General features: G+C 40.8%; 1 protein-coding gene across 1 annotated transcript in view; it reads left to right on the plus strand.

The window, feature by feature from the left end:
- Positions 1-11: 11 nt before the first annotated feature.
- Positions 12-15,967, plus strand: part of LOC135486814 (ethanolamine-phosphate cytidylyltransferase-like) — a 51,600-nt gene continuing 35,644 nt past the window's right edge. The window contains exons 1-2 of the mRNA XM_064769914.1: positions 12-480; positions 9,112-9,154. Coding sequence (XP_064625984.1) covers positions 425-480; positions 9,112-9,154 — 99 coding nt within the window. The 5' untranslated portion in view covers positions 12-424. The remainder of the gene's footprint in view (positions 481-9,111; positions 9,155-15,967) is intronic.

Below are 15,967 nucleotides of genomic sequence, written 5' to 3' on the forward strand. Positions count from 1 at the left end.
ACAGTCCGCAGTGTTGTATTCCAAATATCCATTGTGCTATATCGAGCTCTATAAATACCGTACTCGGGCGACTCGGCACAGCACGCGTAGATTCGCAGCAAAATGACAATGTCGATATCGTTATAACACACACCACCATCCAGCTGCTTCCTCACTCAGACAGGCACGCAGTCATCATCTGTCGGCGGGCGCACATTCAGTTTGCCTGTGGATTGTATATTGCGATTTCTTAAGCCTCTGGTGTGGTATATAGTGTATACTTGCAATCTATCATCATTCAGTGATATTCTGCCGACAAGGATAGCAAGTGCATTACAGTATGTACTGTTAGTACGGTCGTTACTGTCTGTGGTATAGAATATTGATGTACGATATTATTGTCAGTTGATGAGGAGAGGATAGTACACAGCCTCAGTAAGCAGTCATGGAGAACGATAAACGCCCGGATGATCGCAATGCGCGTGTGTATATAGATGGATGGTGAGTAGAGAGGATAGAGGAAATGGGAATAATTGGTTGTTTCATTTTACGTTCAGTTTGGCATATAGGCCTTTTTACCTGTAGGTAGGTTCTATATCGGCAATCGATAGTGTATTTCAAGTTGGTGCACATCATGTATATCAAGTTCGTGTTCAACATTCATGACAAATCTTGATCCCTTTATTAAAGGAGAACAAAAATAGCCACGGTGTAGTGAGAAATGTAGTGCACGCCCCCTCTTCGTCTTCCGGAGCACATCATCAAGTTCGTGATGTCTGTGCCAGTTATTCCAATATTGCACAAAGTTGACATGGGCGAGAACTTGTGTCATCTGAATTTTGGAACCTTGTATATTATATACCAGGTTTTTCATTATATCAGTAAGGTTTTCAAGGGCTCGATATATATGGTACAGCGGATCGGAGCCTATTTTAATGGGCTAATGTGCTGCTAGCATCGAAAGTATGAATCCACAGCATTCAAGTTTTACATATTTTGATGAGTGTATGTTAAGTGTACATTACATACACTTTGTGCAGTATATAAGCTACTGTACAGTGTCAGTGACTGAGGTATTTAAAACATTTCGTCTAAAATTACAATATCATGAATTTGTAATTCATCGAAGGCATGCCATGCGCCGCATTCGGACTCTAGTCTAAAACTTCACAAACTATCCGTCCTAGACGAAATAGCAAGATGTTTTTCCTCGGTTCAAGCATGGAAACGCCAAGAAATTTACTACAGACTTCAGAGAGCCAGCTTTCCTCAGCTTCTCCCTCCACCCTAAATTCAGACGATAGGCCTATTCAGAAATTTATTCGTTTGGCCTAATCGATTGGTCTAAGCAATTTTTTTTTAGAGTGTGAGCGAGGAGTGGACAGTCAGAGCTAATGGGGTGTGGTTAGAGAGTACAGTCAGAGCGAATGGGGTGTGTTTAGAGAGAACAGTCGGAGCGAATGGAGTGTGGTTAGAGAGTACAGTCCGAGCGAATGGGGTGTGGTTAGAGAGTACAGTCAGAGCGAATGGGGTGTGGTTAGAGAGTACAGTCAGAGCGAATGGGGTGTGGTCAGAGAGTACAGTCAGAGCGAATGGGGTGTGGTTAGAGAGTACAGTCAGAGCGAATGGGGTGTGGTTAGAGTACAGTCAGAGCGAATGGGGTGTGGAAAGAGAGTACAGTCAGAGCAAATGGGGTGTGTTTAGAGAGAACAGTCAGAGCGAATGGGGTGTGTTTAGAGAGTACAGTCAGAGCGAATGGGGTGTGGTTAGAGAGTACAGTCAGAGCGAATGGGGTGTGTTTAGAGAGAACAGTCAGAGTGAATGGGGTGTGTTTAGAGAGAACAGTCAGGGTGAATGGGGTGTGGTTAGAAAGTACTGTCAGAGCGAATGCATTCCTCGTAGTCTGAGACTTCTACACATTAGAAATTAGAGTTTTTTTCGTTTTTCGGCAAAAACAAACATATGCACCCCGTAGAGTTTTTTTAACGAAATGAAAATTCCCGTAGAACTTCTTTGATATCGACGAGGATTATCTTACCAAAAAAACTGTACGCTGGCTGCATTTTTGTGTCGGGCCGAAAAAAAAACATAAAGGTTTTTAAAAAGCTCAAAAACTTTAAAATTTTCTAATAGTAATAGTGCACTCTCAGCTTTATCAAAAGGTTTGTGAGCTTATGAACAACCTGAAAAGCTTTCGGTGAACACAAATATGCATCCAATATAGGGTCGCTGAAAAATCGAAAATCTGAAAAAAGGAGTGCATATTTGTGTTGGTCAATGTTGGGAATGATTACAAATTCCCTTTGTGTCTGACGTTGCTTTCATGCATAATCACAAAAGGAGTGCATGTATTTCGCCTGGCGAGAATGTAATATAGCGCTGTATAACTGGCAATTATTTTATTTTATCATTTTACTTCAAGTGTCGCACTGAAACATTCCATAAAGCAGCCCAAGCGTAATAAAAGTATCTTTACCTCTTTTGAGCAATTTTCTGATTATGCAATAAATATACATAGTGTATTTGCGGTGTCAATATATCGGCCATATGGATATGGCTGATAAGCCTGATAGTACGTTCAGAATATTATAAATGGTCAAAAGTTCAGTCTAATTGAAATATGTATGTATTGAATATTCTTTGAATATATTCATAATCAATTATTGTCCAAGACTTTAAAGGGGTATGCCCTTCGTAATTACCAGTGGTCAAGGAAATAGAAATGCAGTTATACACAATGTCGTAGTGCAGTTATTGTACACACGAATTTATTGAATCTTGGTATTTATAGTATTTCCATGTCTGTCTACGCAACAGCAATGCTGAATTTTGTATCTGGTACGTATTTATGCAATTGGAAATGTTCAAATTCAATTACATTTTTAGCTCAGCTGACAAAGTCAGCGGAGCTAGTAGAATAGCTGTTCAAATGGTGTCCGTCCTGCAATCCATCCATCCATCCATCCATCCATCCATCCATCTAGGGACCCATCTGTGGACAAAATTGGACATTTCTGATTGGGAAGGCCTAGCCACTTCGTTGAAGGTGCTAAATTAGGAGTTGCCCAAGGTGAACTCAAAACACGAAAAGTCAGCGCGATCCGACCTGTATTAAGAGAATGAGGTCATTTCGCGTTTAGATTTCTTTCCCTTTTTACCTCGGTCCACAGAGCAAATATTGTTTTCAAATGTGGCTGAATATTTTTTAATATTTTTTCATTTTTTACTTTTAATGGAATTAATATAGTTTTCACCGCCAGTTGGCGCTGCAGGCACATTGACTGAATTTTGGCGATTTCAAATTTGGCGGTGGCTCAACTTTTTGCAAGCAGTGCCGCTGATTGGCCGATCGATAGAAGAGATGCCACCATTTAAAAATGGCGGTAGTCGCTGCTTCAATGAAGATGAGTGAACTTTCTCATGTTCAATCGGTTGATACTCTTTTAATCAACATGACCATGTACCTGAAATTTGTTTAGGTACTGAAAAGAGTCTATATAATTCAGATTTATCGATAGTTTTTTATAATATTGCGGAAATTTTGTGCACAAATTAGCGAAAGTTGGTGCTCGTCTCATGTCATTTTAGAGCGAGAAATTTGTTTCCGTCGATCTCTACCACTGAAAAATCGCTTGCATAGCTTCGAATTTTTGTGAAAATAAGTATCTGAACTTGGTTTCAAATAGTCTAGAGAGTTACCTTTGTGGTGATACATATGGTATGTGATAAATATTTGTAGAATTTGTGAAATTCGATTTTCAAACGTGCCGATGAAGCAAGCGATCTCGCGTGAATTTTGCAAGTCCTGATATGTCGACCGGGTGTCAAAAATCACTCGCCTAAATTCAATTCAAAGATCAAAAATAATATCTGAACTTAGTTTCAAATAGCCTACGCAATTATCATTTCGGTGATATATAATGCATGCATGTAATAATTGATTAATCTGCCTAAAACGCGCAATTAAAACGGCGAAAGATCGTGATAAACACTCTGGTGGCGGTCGCACTAAATAACGACCGGTAGGGCCCGGCGTCTGGCGGAGAAAAAAAGGTAGCGCCCGGAGCTTGAAACGGGATTTTTATGCACTTTTAACTGTATATATATGTTGTTTGGATGTATTTCTAACAGTTCTGTAACTTTGATGACCAGGCTTGCGCCCAAAGTTGGTAAAATTGATGCTTGTTTATGGACTGCGCTAGCGACCGGAGAATTCGCCGTCGGCCATTTTGGCTACGGTCCCTGAGTTGTTGTGGATGGCAATTTTGCAACAAATTTCGCCATTTACGTTTGTTTACAATTATTTTGAAAGTCACATTATGACATCGTAGTATGAATCCCACTGCAGTTTCGTTACGCAGCAATGCTCATGTTTTTGGTTTGCAATCCTGTACTGTCTGTACACTGCGCTGTGCATGGATGTACTGTAGCTGTAAAAAAGACAAAAACCATAGCCTAGCCCTGTAGGACAGGCTTAGAGTATAACTCAACAGGCCCTCATGATTCATTTGATGGACACCTTATTTGATAGTACCTCATCATTAAGTCCACTAGATCCTGTTCTGTCACATGTCGTAGACGATAGACAATTTTCAAAATGTAGTACACCACTCGCTCATCTTTAAGCCCAGCTCTCGGCTCACATCATGTGGGCACGGTTGGCTGTTGAGTGTTATGGTTCAGTCTGTGAGACTAATTTAAAGAGGTTACACTTTTATTTTGAATTGGAAAACAGCCCACAGGACTGACTTTTCACTGAGTAATAAGTGTGCCCTTCGAAGGTTAAGTCTCTTTCTGGATTTGCTTCCATAGATGCCTTGTTCAGGATATCATCTGACGGATGCCTGATCAAGCACAGACTGTATCCGGTGGTGTACATTTCCCCGTCTATGTCACCCTTTTTTATTTAGTCAGTGTTAATTTCTCTTCTCTTTTTTTACAGATCAACTGTTGTTGGTTATTGCAAGAGGAGTCATTGGCACATTTCAAGTCCAGGAAAGCACTTGCTGTTCCCACATTCAGAGTAAGGTGTGCTTACTCGTTTTACTGCTTTCCATTCCCGGAGAGCGTTATCAAATATCTGCCGCAAGGCAACAAATATCTGCCGCAAGGCGCTTCAAATATCTGCCGAAAGGCATCAAATATCTGCCGCACCAATAAAGTTCATTTTGTTAACCAACTCTTTATCTTCTTTTCTTCACATACAAAAAAGACCGTCCCAAACATTTGGCTGCATCCACTTCATCAATGTCCAGACAACAGTCGGTTCATTTGACCATTGTAAAGCACCAGACCCCACCTCACAAAATACACTGTAATAATTATGTACCTTGTGTCCATGTGCATGTTATTAGTTCCACCTACGCTGCATGAAGACAAGGACTCCACTCTTTGACGTCACCACACAACTCCTTGACGTCATCACACACCCCACTACTGCAACGGCAATAGAAATGACTTTACGTCATAATACCAGGGTGACGTCAACTCAGTACTTTAGCATGCACTGATATAGCAAGAAGGTCTTTCGCATCAGCACTTCTGCGTGCTAGACGTTATAGCTTCACGTTGCCTCATAATAACGGTACCGACACACACTTGGCCCTTGCCTTCACCTATCCATTTCAGCTGAGCGCCAGGCCCTTGGGCCTCTTGTTTTTTCAACGAACAGCATAAGCCTTTAACTTTAGGTTTAAATGGAAACATTTGCCAACTGAAAGATGAATTGTACCACGATGAAGCAAATGAAGAAGGTTGGGGAATTGGTCTGAACAACGTTACAATTAGGAATGCTCTGCTGTTTATAATAAGCCACTGAAAAAAGGGTTTCTGATCTGGCAAATTTTTAAGCAAAATAACAATACATACAAGCAACAACCAACGCAACGGTCCCCAGGTGTATTTTCCTATTACCTGGCACACACAAGAGCCATCACACCAAACTCCAGCACACATGTTGACTGGCAGCTGAAAATACGTGTTGTCCTATTTTCAGGTACAAGTGATTCACTGGACTATTATCTTCTCACATTATAGGGTAGTTCAGATTTGAATATGGCTTAGTTCATGGGCGAAGGATAGGTGGCGCCAGCATTTGACTGAGCATATATTTGCCTTTATGGTCATAGATAGAGGACGCTACTAGTTCTAATCATTAAAGGGTCTTGTGACATAAAGGTAGATTGGAATATGAACTTAGCATGGTTCATGGAGATTAATAGGTGGCGCCTGCATCTAACTGAGAATGTATTTGCCGCTATGGTAAAAAATAGAGGGGTTACCAGTGCAAATCACTGGAACTACTATCCTGTGACATAGGGACGGATAGGTGGCGCCAGCGCGACAGATGGAAAGTATGTTACATATTGAGGTAAACTGGGGGCTGAGACCAGCACCACACCAAAGAGTGAATCTCAAGATCGAAACCATGACCAAGCACTAGACAGCCCGATTGAGGTGTAGACATCAATACTCAAACCCATGATTGACGGACTGCACCACCCCATTGAGGAGTAAATCTCAAGAATCGAACCCATGACCCAAGCACTACACCATCCAAAACATATGGAGGTCATCTGTGGCCGTGTTAGCCCCAAGTTAATTCTGAGGAACAGAAACAGGCGGGGTCAAAAATAATGGTATTTCGCTCGTTTCGTTGCGTTGCGCTAAGTCCAGTATTAAAGTTTAGGAAACATCACACATAAATGTGTCGAAGGTATGTACGAGTCCAGACAGGTGTTCTTCAATTATCATAATCATCTTTATTTCGTACTTGAGTACAAATTGTATGTAAAAGTGCAATCAAGCAAAAACAGTGAACCCAAATCTTAGATATTTACACCACATGAAAAGCCAAGGGAATAAGACTTTGAAATCTACATGCGGCATTATTCAGGTGACCTAATTCGGCGTGTTAATACGCCTGCATGGTATCGATTTTATATCAATATCAAGACAGAAAATGCTGTTTGTCTATAATCGCTTGAGTCTAAAATAACACTCAACCTACATTTTGTTCATGGATGGGCTGGGGGACTCGTAGCTGGATTTTTGAAAGGGGGGGGGGGATAAAACGTCATATGTCCTCAGTCAGTCTGCCCCCTGGTAGCATGGATTAATGATGATGATAATCAGGCAATTGTTGAGTTCTAATTGCTTTGGCATCACAAAAAACATCACAGCCATTGTAATCTGTAAAACCTCTTCTATTTCCAATGCTATGCTGTATAAACTGTGCGACCACAGGAAAAAACGAAAAATGGGAAAACATTGGCCAAATTTCTGTACACGTTGTCCCCATTAAAAGGTTCTGTAGGTCGTTCACATCCTGACACTTCAGAATCAGACCAATCTATACATACATGCATTTGCATGTCAAATACTTACTCTTCACCTGTCATTTGTAGGACAAAACCACTGTTATTTGTATGGCAAGATAATACTATCTGTGAAGGTCAAGTGAGATGAATACATGAATGCCTCCGATTCCTCCGCCCATACATTGGACGCGCGTTGTAAATTGTGCGTTGTGCATCAAGTACATTGAGAGTCAAGATGTGTATCTCCAAACAGACATAATTTAATATCTCTGCCTGCACTGGCGTCCATTGCACGTGTATTGAATGTGTGATATGAACAAATGTACACACAAGTATGCTCCGAACAGAATCCCGGAAACGGGATTTTTGAATTTTTGCAACGAAATTATTTTTTTTATGTATTGTCTACATTGACGTAGTGACATTGGAGTTAGACATTCTACGCTCTACGGTTTATTTCACGATCAATCCGGGTGAAATATGCAAGTTATTAGTTTTCTTATCCATCCACACATACATGTATACCGGTATACGGTAAAAAAGGTACAGGAAAAAAAGGTACAGGAAAAAAGGTACGGAAATAAAGGTACAGGAAATAAAAGTACTGGAAATAAAGATACCGGAAAAAAGGTACCGGAAAAAAAGGTACAAAAATGGCATAAATAGGTAAAAAAGTACACATTTTTTTTTTAGAATATTATTCTCTTCAACTGGTTCAGACTCGGCCTATGTCTTAATCTTTCTTGCCCATTTTCCTTCTTCTGTGACTAAGGTGGTGCCTTGAAATAGTTTAATACATTGCGGACAATTTTGTTACGGAAAGAATTTGAGCAAAATTCTTTGAAGAAATTGCCCGACAGGGAGGCTGACGTTTTTTTGGTAATAACTACATTCATGTTCTTTCAAATTTTGAAATACTCGAGTCGTATTCTTATTAGGGGCGGATCCAGGGTCTTGGGAAAGGGAGGCGCACCTGGCATCCTACCTGGCATTTCACATTAAGATTCTCGCCAATTTCCCTCAATAGCTTGTGTTTGGTCTTAAATCTAGTAATTTGTCTGTTAAGACCTAATTGGCCAGGCACATTGTTAATTGGATCCAGCTCTATGATGAATGTTAATTGATTAATTGCAATTTAACTTGAACATTGGTACATTTATCAGTTAACCCTTTTGCAGAGGGAATTGTCCTAGAATCTTTACAATCATCATGATCTTGATAGCCGTGTTTTCACTATTGGAAACCATAACGGTATACTGGAAATTTGATATACCTATTTCTAAGGCCTATGCAATGCCTACGCAACAAATAAAGTTAAAGTTATGAATAGAAAAATAGAGAATTCAAATGATATTTTTAAAAAAAATATTGTGTATCTTTTTTACCTATTTATGCCATTTTGTGTACCTATTTTTCCAGTACCTTTTTTTCCGGTACCTTTATTTCCGGTACTTTTATTTCCTGTACCTTTATTTCCTGTACCTTTATTTCCGTACCTTTTTTCCTGTACCTTTTTTTCATGTACCTTTATTACCTAGATTCATGTATACCAAGTATGAATTATAAATGCTCAGAAGCAGAATATGGCCTGTCCAGGTTACCGCGAAAATGACCATTCGGTTCGGCTGAAAATATTATACACTGACCATCCAACGCCCTTTAAAATAAATAAACTTTAAAATAAATACGACCAGTAGCTAGTTCGCGCTCCAGAACCCAAAAAGATGCGGACATAACAATTACGAATGGGCTATTCAGTGCCTTTGATTAAAGCATCTATTCTCACGAATATTTTCCCTTTCTATCGTTTCAGTTTTGACATGGTTCATTTTGGACATGCGAACGCCATGCGTCAGGTACGTTACAAATAAAGGACCAATGGCATTATTAAGGGCAATTTTACACAAGCTATCGGTTGCCCTGTCACCAGCTATTCTAAAGAAGTGTAGTTCCCATAATTACATTGTAAATAACACTAATGGGTTTTAATAACAGATATCATAGTTAAAAAAATTAAACACTCTGAATTACACGTATTTCACTATTCTGATTTTAATCCCTCTGGACCCGAGTGAGGCCTCCGTGTAGAGATTATTTTTGTGGGATCGATGCATGGCGACGGGCTGCCTGGAGCCGAGCACGTTATGTTGTTGGCGCTCGATTACCCCTCTACAACTACTGTATTACTGCGACGACAGCGGGAAATGGTATTGCGTCTTAATATCGGTGTGAGGTAAATTCCGAGCTCAGCGTGCCCGATGCAAAGTTGTATTGCTCGGGCAAACTCATTTTAAAAAGTTATAGAATTATTACTCTGTTGCAGAGGGAGAGATTATATATATTTATTAGGTGTTTAATTTCATTCATCCCAAAACGGACCGAGGATAAAAGCACAACACGAAGGTCGTGATAAAACTACTTTATGACACCATTCCTTGGATCACCCTGTAGATCGCGTCAATTGATTTTTCAGCAAGTTAAGAATCCGTTGGGCTAGAATCAGCTCTGTTGCCATGGAGACGCAACCTCTTGATTATTTGCAAGAAGGGGCTGGCTGCTGTACTGTTTCCACCCTCCGTGGCTATCGCGGTGGCCTGCCATTGCGCCGAATGATCTGGATCTTATACAAGCGAGGCGGTTATGTTTTCACATGTGTACATCTTTTTGGGGTTGGCAATTAGATACATTAATTGTAACGATAAAAGTCTCGCAGCCGCAGCGTCAAATGACCACTGAGCGACCGAATGTGACTCTGCGGCAACTCAGCCTGCATCCGTGGTGATGAATCCCTCGTAACATATCACCCGCCAGACGTTCAGGAGCCGACCCTTTCGTGTCTATTCCGCCCGTAGAGTCTATATTTTTGCCCACAATTCGCTTTTAAGCGAACATTAGGTTTTAATATTCGCTTTTTAAGCGAAAATAAGGCATTATATTTGCTTTTAAGCGAATAATAGAATATTGGTTGTGTGTGAGACTAAGTGTAATCAAAAATTAAATTCTAGACAAATGAGCTCGTTTTGGTAGTATGTAAATGTTGAAGCGAGCCAAATGAAACAGGCCCAACCAAACGAACCAAATACACATTCTAAACATGAAATTGAAGATCACGTTTAGATGTATGATGATTGCAAAGCGTTAGGTTGATATTTGCATGAAATGAAAAAGCACTCGGGCCCACTTATTTGGCTCATTTAAGTTTTAAACAAGGCAAAGAAAACGAGTAAATGAAACGTTCCATGGTACACCATGCAAAACTGTAAGGAGTTTTAAAATACAAAGTAAATGCAAATATTCGGCACACATTCTTGAGTATACCGCGGCCCAAAACCAGTACGAACCCCAATGTCAATACGCCGGCATTTGACCTGATATTGACCGAATAATAACTGGATATAGGACACGTCCAATGGTGCTGCAGTTCGGATGAATGCTAAAATATTAGCACTTCGGAGGTAGGGTTCATTTTTATCTTTATATGACATATTCACGTGCCAGAAAAACGCCTTCCAGTTAAAGAGATCCAGTCGTGGCACAAAAGCTTCATTTAGACTAGCTGAGCGTAGTAAAAACAACTAAATTGGTGATAACCTCTTATGCAGTTTATTGACTGGAGTCAGTAATATGCAACATTATGCAATGCTACCCAGATTCAAAGCGCACATAATCAACTCCCTGAGGGAAACTCGAAACTGCTAAGATTTATCAATGGAAGCTTATTCCCGCCTTAGGTTTTAACCGTGCTGTTCAAAACTCCCCATTTTCATAAGTGTTTCCTGATCGGTTTCCTTTAACGCGTTTCCGGTGTCCTCCTTCTAACAAGACTGAGTTTGTCCATGACGTAGGACCTACAAGGGCATTATCCGGTCACAGTAAAGAGGACGACACACCAGCAAAAGTCAAGGGATTGTGCGTTATGAAGGGTGCCGTGTATTCTCTAAAACTCTGCAATTTTGCAATCTTGCTGCTACGGCGGTTCCTCCTCAAGAGGGTGGGCACTTAATGCGGTAAGGCGTATCTTGCCGTTGTCAAGCCGATAATGGTATAACGTTCGACCTTGCGATAACCTTGTTGATCAGTCCAAATCGTGATGTTCTGACACTGTTTTGATAACCTAGTGAACCATCCCTGCTGGGTAGTTTATACATGCTCCGAGGACATTTTTGTCGATATTATAATCAACTAGTATAGATATTAACTAGTCCATTAAATTTCTAGCGTTTGGCATGCGCATGTTTGGATTTCTTCAGAAATTAGGCCAACAAAATGGCAATATCAGTCTCAGATAAGAAACGCAAATATGCAATGTAAGTTATATATACTGCACTAGAAATTTACCGAATACAATATTTATTGCATAGTCCCGAAAACTTCACGAACTGTGACCGCTTTTCTTGTGCTCATTAGTGGTGAATATTAATGAAATACAATTTCTGACAATTGAGTAACACCAAACATAATGTATTCTTCAGTTCCACAACTCTGACTAAAAGGCCACCGTGTGACTTTTGCAAGACAGTTGAGCGACGCGTTTTTTACCTTGGATCTTTTTCATTCAGGCGATACCGAGATGAAATGTATGGACATGATTAATGACAATATTGTGGATTCTTTTTGCAAATCTATACCTCAAAGCGAACTGGAACCGCCAAGCCAGTTCGTATGACCTCGTTTTCATTTCCCGCGTATCGGGTGATCAGAACGAGGCATGAATGAAACATGGCGCCTAGCTGTCAATCATTCAGTGATGTCACTACTGTGGAATTTACTACGAAAATTCATGAATGAAAGATCGCATGACTCACGTGATTCTCACATGATTCTCAATAATAACAAATTGAACTGCGCATGCTCGGGCACTGGGGGCGGAGCTACAAATCTGAACTCGAATAGGAAGTTGGAAGTTTGACTTTCTCGGGCGGTGAAAGTCGAAAAGTTGAATAAATCGCTCGACGGTTCCAGTTCGCTTTCTAGAGTATCTGTTAATCCCCCAACCCCCCCCCCCCCCCCCCCCCCCATCAGGAGGTGAGGAGTTACGTTTTCGTAGACGTTCCTTGATGTTTGGAGACGACGCCCTTTGATATCCTCTGACATAAAGCCTGAAACCAGGTCACATGTTTTATTTTTACTGATCTGTATTTCTAAGCGAATAAAATTGCAGTGATTTTCATGCAAATTCATTGGCCAGCCACGTTGCGTGTACAACGCCGAGTTCACCTTGTATCACATTTCAATTGGCAGGATATAATGGCCGTAAGCCAAGAAAATACTATAAGGCATCCAAAATCTATATACGGGGGTGGTTGAGGGGGGGGGGGGCTCAGGACGTCTGGATATACCACGCGAACTTCAAATTTGCGCGGGAAGTTGCGGACCTTGCTATGCGGATTACTCGGAAACTACTTGGCCGATTTAAAAAAAAATGACATTGGCATCTTCAGCTCGGTGTCTAGAAGCAGAATTTTCACTTCATAATGGCGTACCTTTTACTACACACAACCCCTTTAAGAGTGTTACTAACTATAAATTTGTTCAAGTCTTTTAAACTCATTGTTCCAGAGCAGTTCCCATCCATTTTTTTTCGTCCAATTTTGTTTGGTTTTTTTTTGACACCTCAAGCACATTTTAACCACCAGACACATGGCGAATGAGTATAAAAAAGTATATTTCAGCCTCAAATTCATGATACCAAGTTTGCCAATTAAATGACATTAATTTGATATTTTAATCAATATGGCGCCGTATGTCACCAATTCACTTCCTCTCAAGTTGAAAAGTGTTTGCACCGTGTTGTGCCCATATGGTTGGAAATCGAGTGGACATACTTGCTCATGACGTCAAAATCTTGCATTCAACGGCAATGGTTTTTTGACAATTATCTTTCATAATGTTCAGGGGCCTTCAGGTCCGTATTTCTCATTACGCTTAGTTGCTCTTGCTGGCCTAGGCCCGACCGACCCCCATGATAAGCCTAGGATCAAATCCGAAAAGCTGGCATTCTGGAGGACATCATTTCGGGGGCAAAGTGAATATGCTGTTCATTCTCCAATCGTCGTCAGTGGTGATCATTGTTGTCAAGCCTCACTCGACCTACTGTCTCTGCTACAGTTGGCTCGCCAGTCACCTCTCAACAATGGGAACAATCGCCGCCCAACAATGGTCATAATGGGACGTATCTAAGGTTGGATACGGATGGTGGACGGGGGCTCGCGAAACGGCTTTTTTTCCTTGAATTTTGCCAGAATACGATCCATTCATAAAACTAAAAACGAATTTTAAAAAAGGGTTTTCAGTGCCTGAGCGACGCCGTGGAAGGTCACATGCCTGAAATGATAGATTCATGCGAGAAACCTGCATAAATACACAAATCATGTTTGAAATGAGGCGAAATGGCGCCGTGATCAGTCGTGCTGTCACCTGAGCACGGATCACGGCAACACTGGGCGCCCGTGACTGCGCCATTCATTGTTAAAATCTATATCTTTATTAGGTATCTGCCCATTTCGCCTTAACCTTATTCGCCTTATCCAATTTTGCCTTCTCCCATTTAGCCTTCTCCTAACTTGCCTTTTCTCAATTCGCCTTCTACGATTTCGCCATCGTCTTATCTCGCCTTTGTTCCAATTGGCCTTCTTCCTCACTCGCCTTCCTCTCATCTTGCCTCATACTAGTTTACCTTTTTGGCTCACCGTTGGGGAGTCTATGTAATACCGCAGTGTCCGTCGTCCGTCGTCTGTCGTCCGTCGTCCGTCGTCGTATCCTATTTCAGAAACAGTGGCACGTTTCTTAACCCCTAAAGCTATGAACTTTAAACTTTGAGCAAATGACCCCCTAGGTCAGATGACCTTTGTTACTGAATTTCGGTCCGATCTGATTCTTCACCTGGCCACCAGGGGGCTAAAACCAAAAACGTAAAAAGTGCGATAAATCGTTTATTACTGATTTGTTTTTGCTAAAATTTTTATGGTGCGTACCCCTAGCAAGGATACATCACATAACATACGGGTTTTTAATTTGACCTACTTGTCAAGGTCACAGAGGTCAAACTCTAAAATTTCACCGATAGTGGCACGTTTTGTCTTTATTCGTCCTATAGTCCTTAAATTTGGTATGTAGACACCTGTTACGTAGCTCTACATGTTGACAAAAAATCAGGTCAATGTGGCGTAGTTTTTAAGGTCACAGAGGTCAAATGGTGTGAATTGGCCGTTTGTTTGTAAATATGGCACGTTTCTTAACCACTAAAGCTATGAATTTTAAACTTGGTACACATGACCCCCTTGGTCAGATGACCAGTGACACTGATTTTTGGTCCGGTCTGATTCTTAACTTGGCCACCAGGGGGCCAAAACCAAAAATTTGAATAGTGCCATATCTCGCTTATTACTGATTAGTTTTTGGTGAAAATTTTATGGTAGATACTCTTAGCAAGAATACATCACATATGATACGGGTTTTTGATTTGACGTACTTGTCAAGGTCACAGAGGTCAAATGGTGTAAATTGGCCATTTGAGCGTAACTGTGGAACGTTTGTTAACCCCTAAGGCTATGAACTTGAGACTTTGTATAAAGGACCCCCTAGGTCAGCTGACCTGTGACCCTGAATTTCAATCCGGTCTGATTCTCGACTTGGCCACCAGGGGGCCAAAAGTGAAAACCTAGAAAGTGTGATATCTCGCTTATTAGTGATTCGCTTTCAATAACATTTTTATGGTAGGTTCTCCTAGCAAGGATACATCACATATCATATGAGTTTTTGATCTGACCTGCTTTTCAAGGTAACAGAGGTCAAATGGCGTAAATTGGTCGTTTGATTGTAACTATGGCACGTTTCTTAACCACTAAAGCTATGAACTTGAAATTTGGTACACGACTCCCTACGTCATGTAACCTCAGACACCGAATTTCGATCTAATCCGGTACTCAACTTGGCCACCAGGAGGTCAAAACTAAAGTAGGTAAAAAGTGCAATATCTCGTTTATTAGTGACTTTTTTTGATGATATTCTTATGGTACTTACTCCAAGCAACGATACATCACATGTCATACCGACTTTGGTTTGACCTATATACTATACATGTACAATGTTTCTTAACCTGGATGAATTCCAAAGCACCAAATATCTATACGGTGAGCACAATGGCCCCTGGCCGTTTCATCTTATTTCGCCTTTGTCCTATTCTGCCTTGGTTCCATCCTGCCTTATCTCATCTTGCCTTTTCTTGATTGACCTTTGTGTCAATTCGCCTTCTTCCCATTTTGCCTTCTCCCGTTTCGCCATATCTCACTTCGCCTTTTATCAATCAGCCTTCGTTAAGCAAGGGGTCTATTATTCGCAGGCGGGGGGGGGGGGGGCAGTGTTTTGAGTAGTTTAATGATTCTGTTCAAAAAAACTTTGGGACTTGTATTATCTCATGCTAAGTTATAGCATTGCTGTGAATGAAGAACATCAAACATACCAAAACCATCTAAAGGGAACACTGCGTGGGACGTTCTTGAGAGCTAACTCATTCTGTGAGAAGGCCTCATAATTCCCCAATGATCAAAGGAATACATCTTCCAGATTGCTGGATTTGAGTAGGCCTATTGACCATAGTCCATAATAAAGAACTTCAGAAGCACTCACACTTTGAATGATCAATAAAATACTTAGCACCCCCATCCCTC

Source organism: Lineus longissimus, chromosome 4 (genome assembly GCF_910592395.1).
Source record: "Lineus longissimus chromosome 4, tnLinLong1.2, whole genome shotgun sequence".
In the NCBI taxonomy this organism is placed as follows: domain Eukaryota; kingdom Metazoa; phylum Nemertea; class Pilidiophora; order Heteronemertea; family Lineidae; genus Lineus; species Lineus longissimus.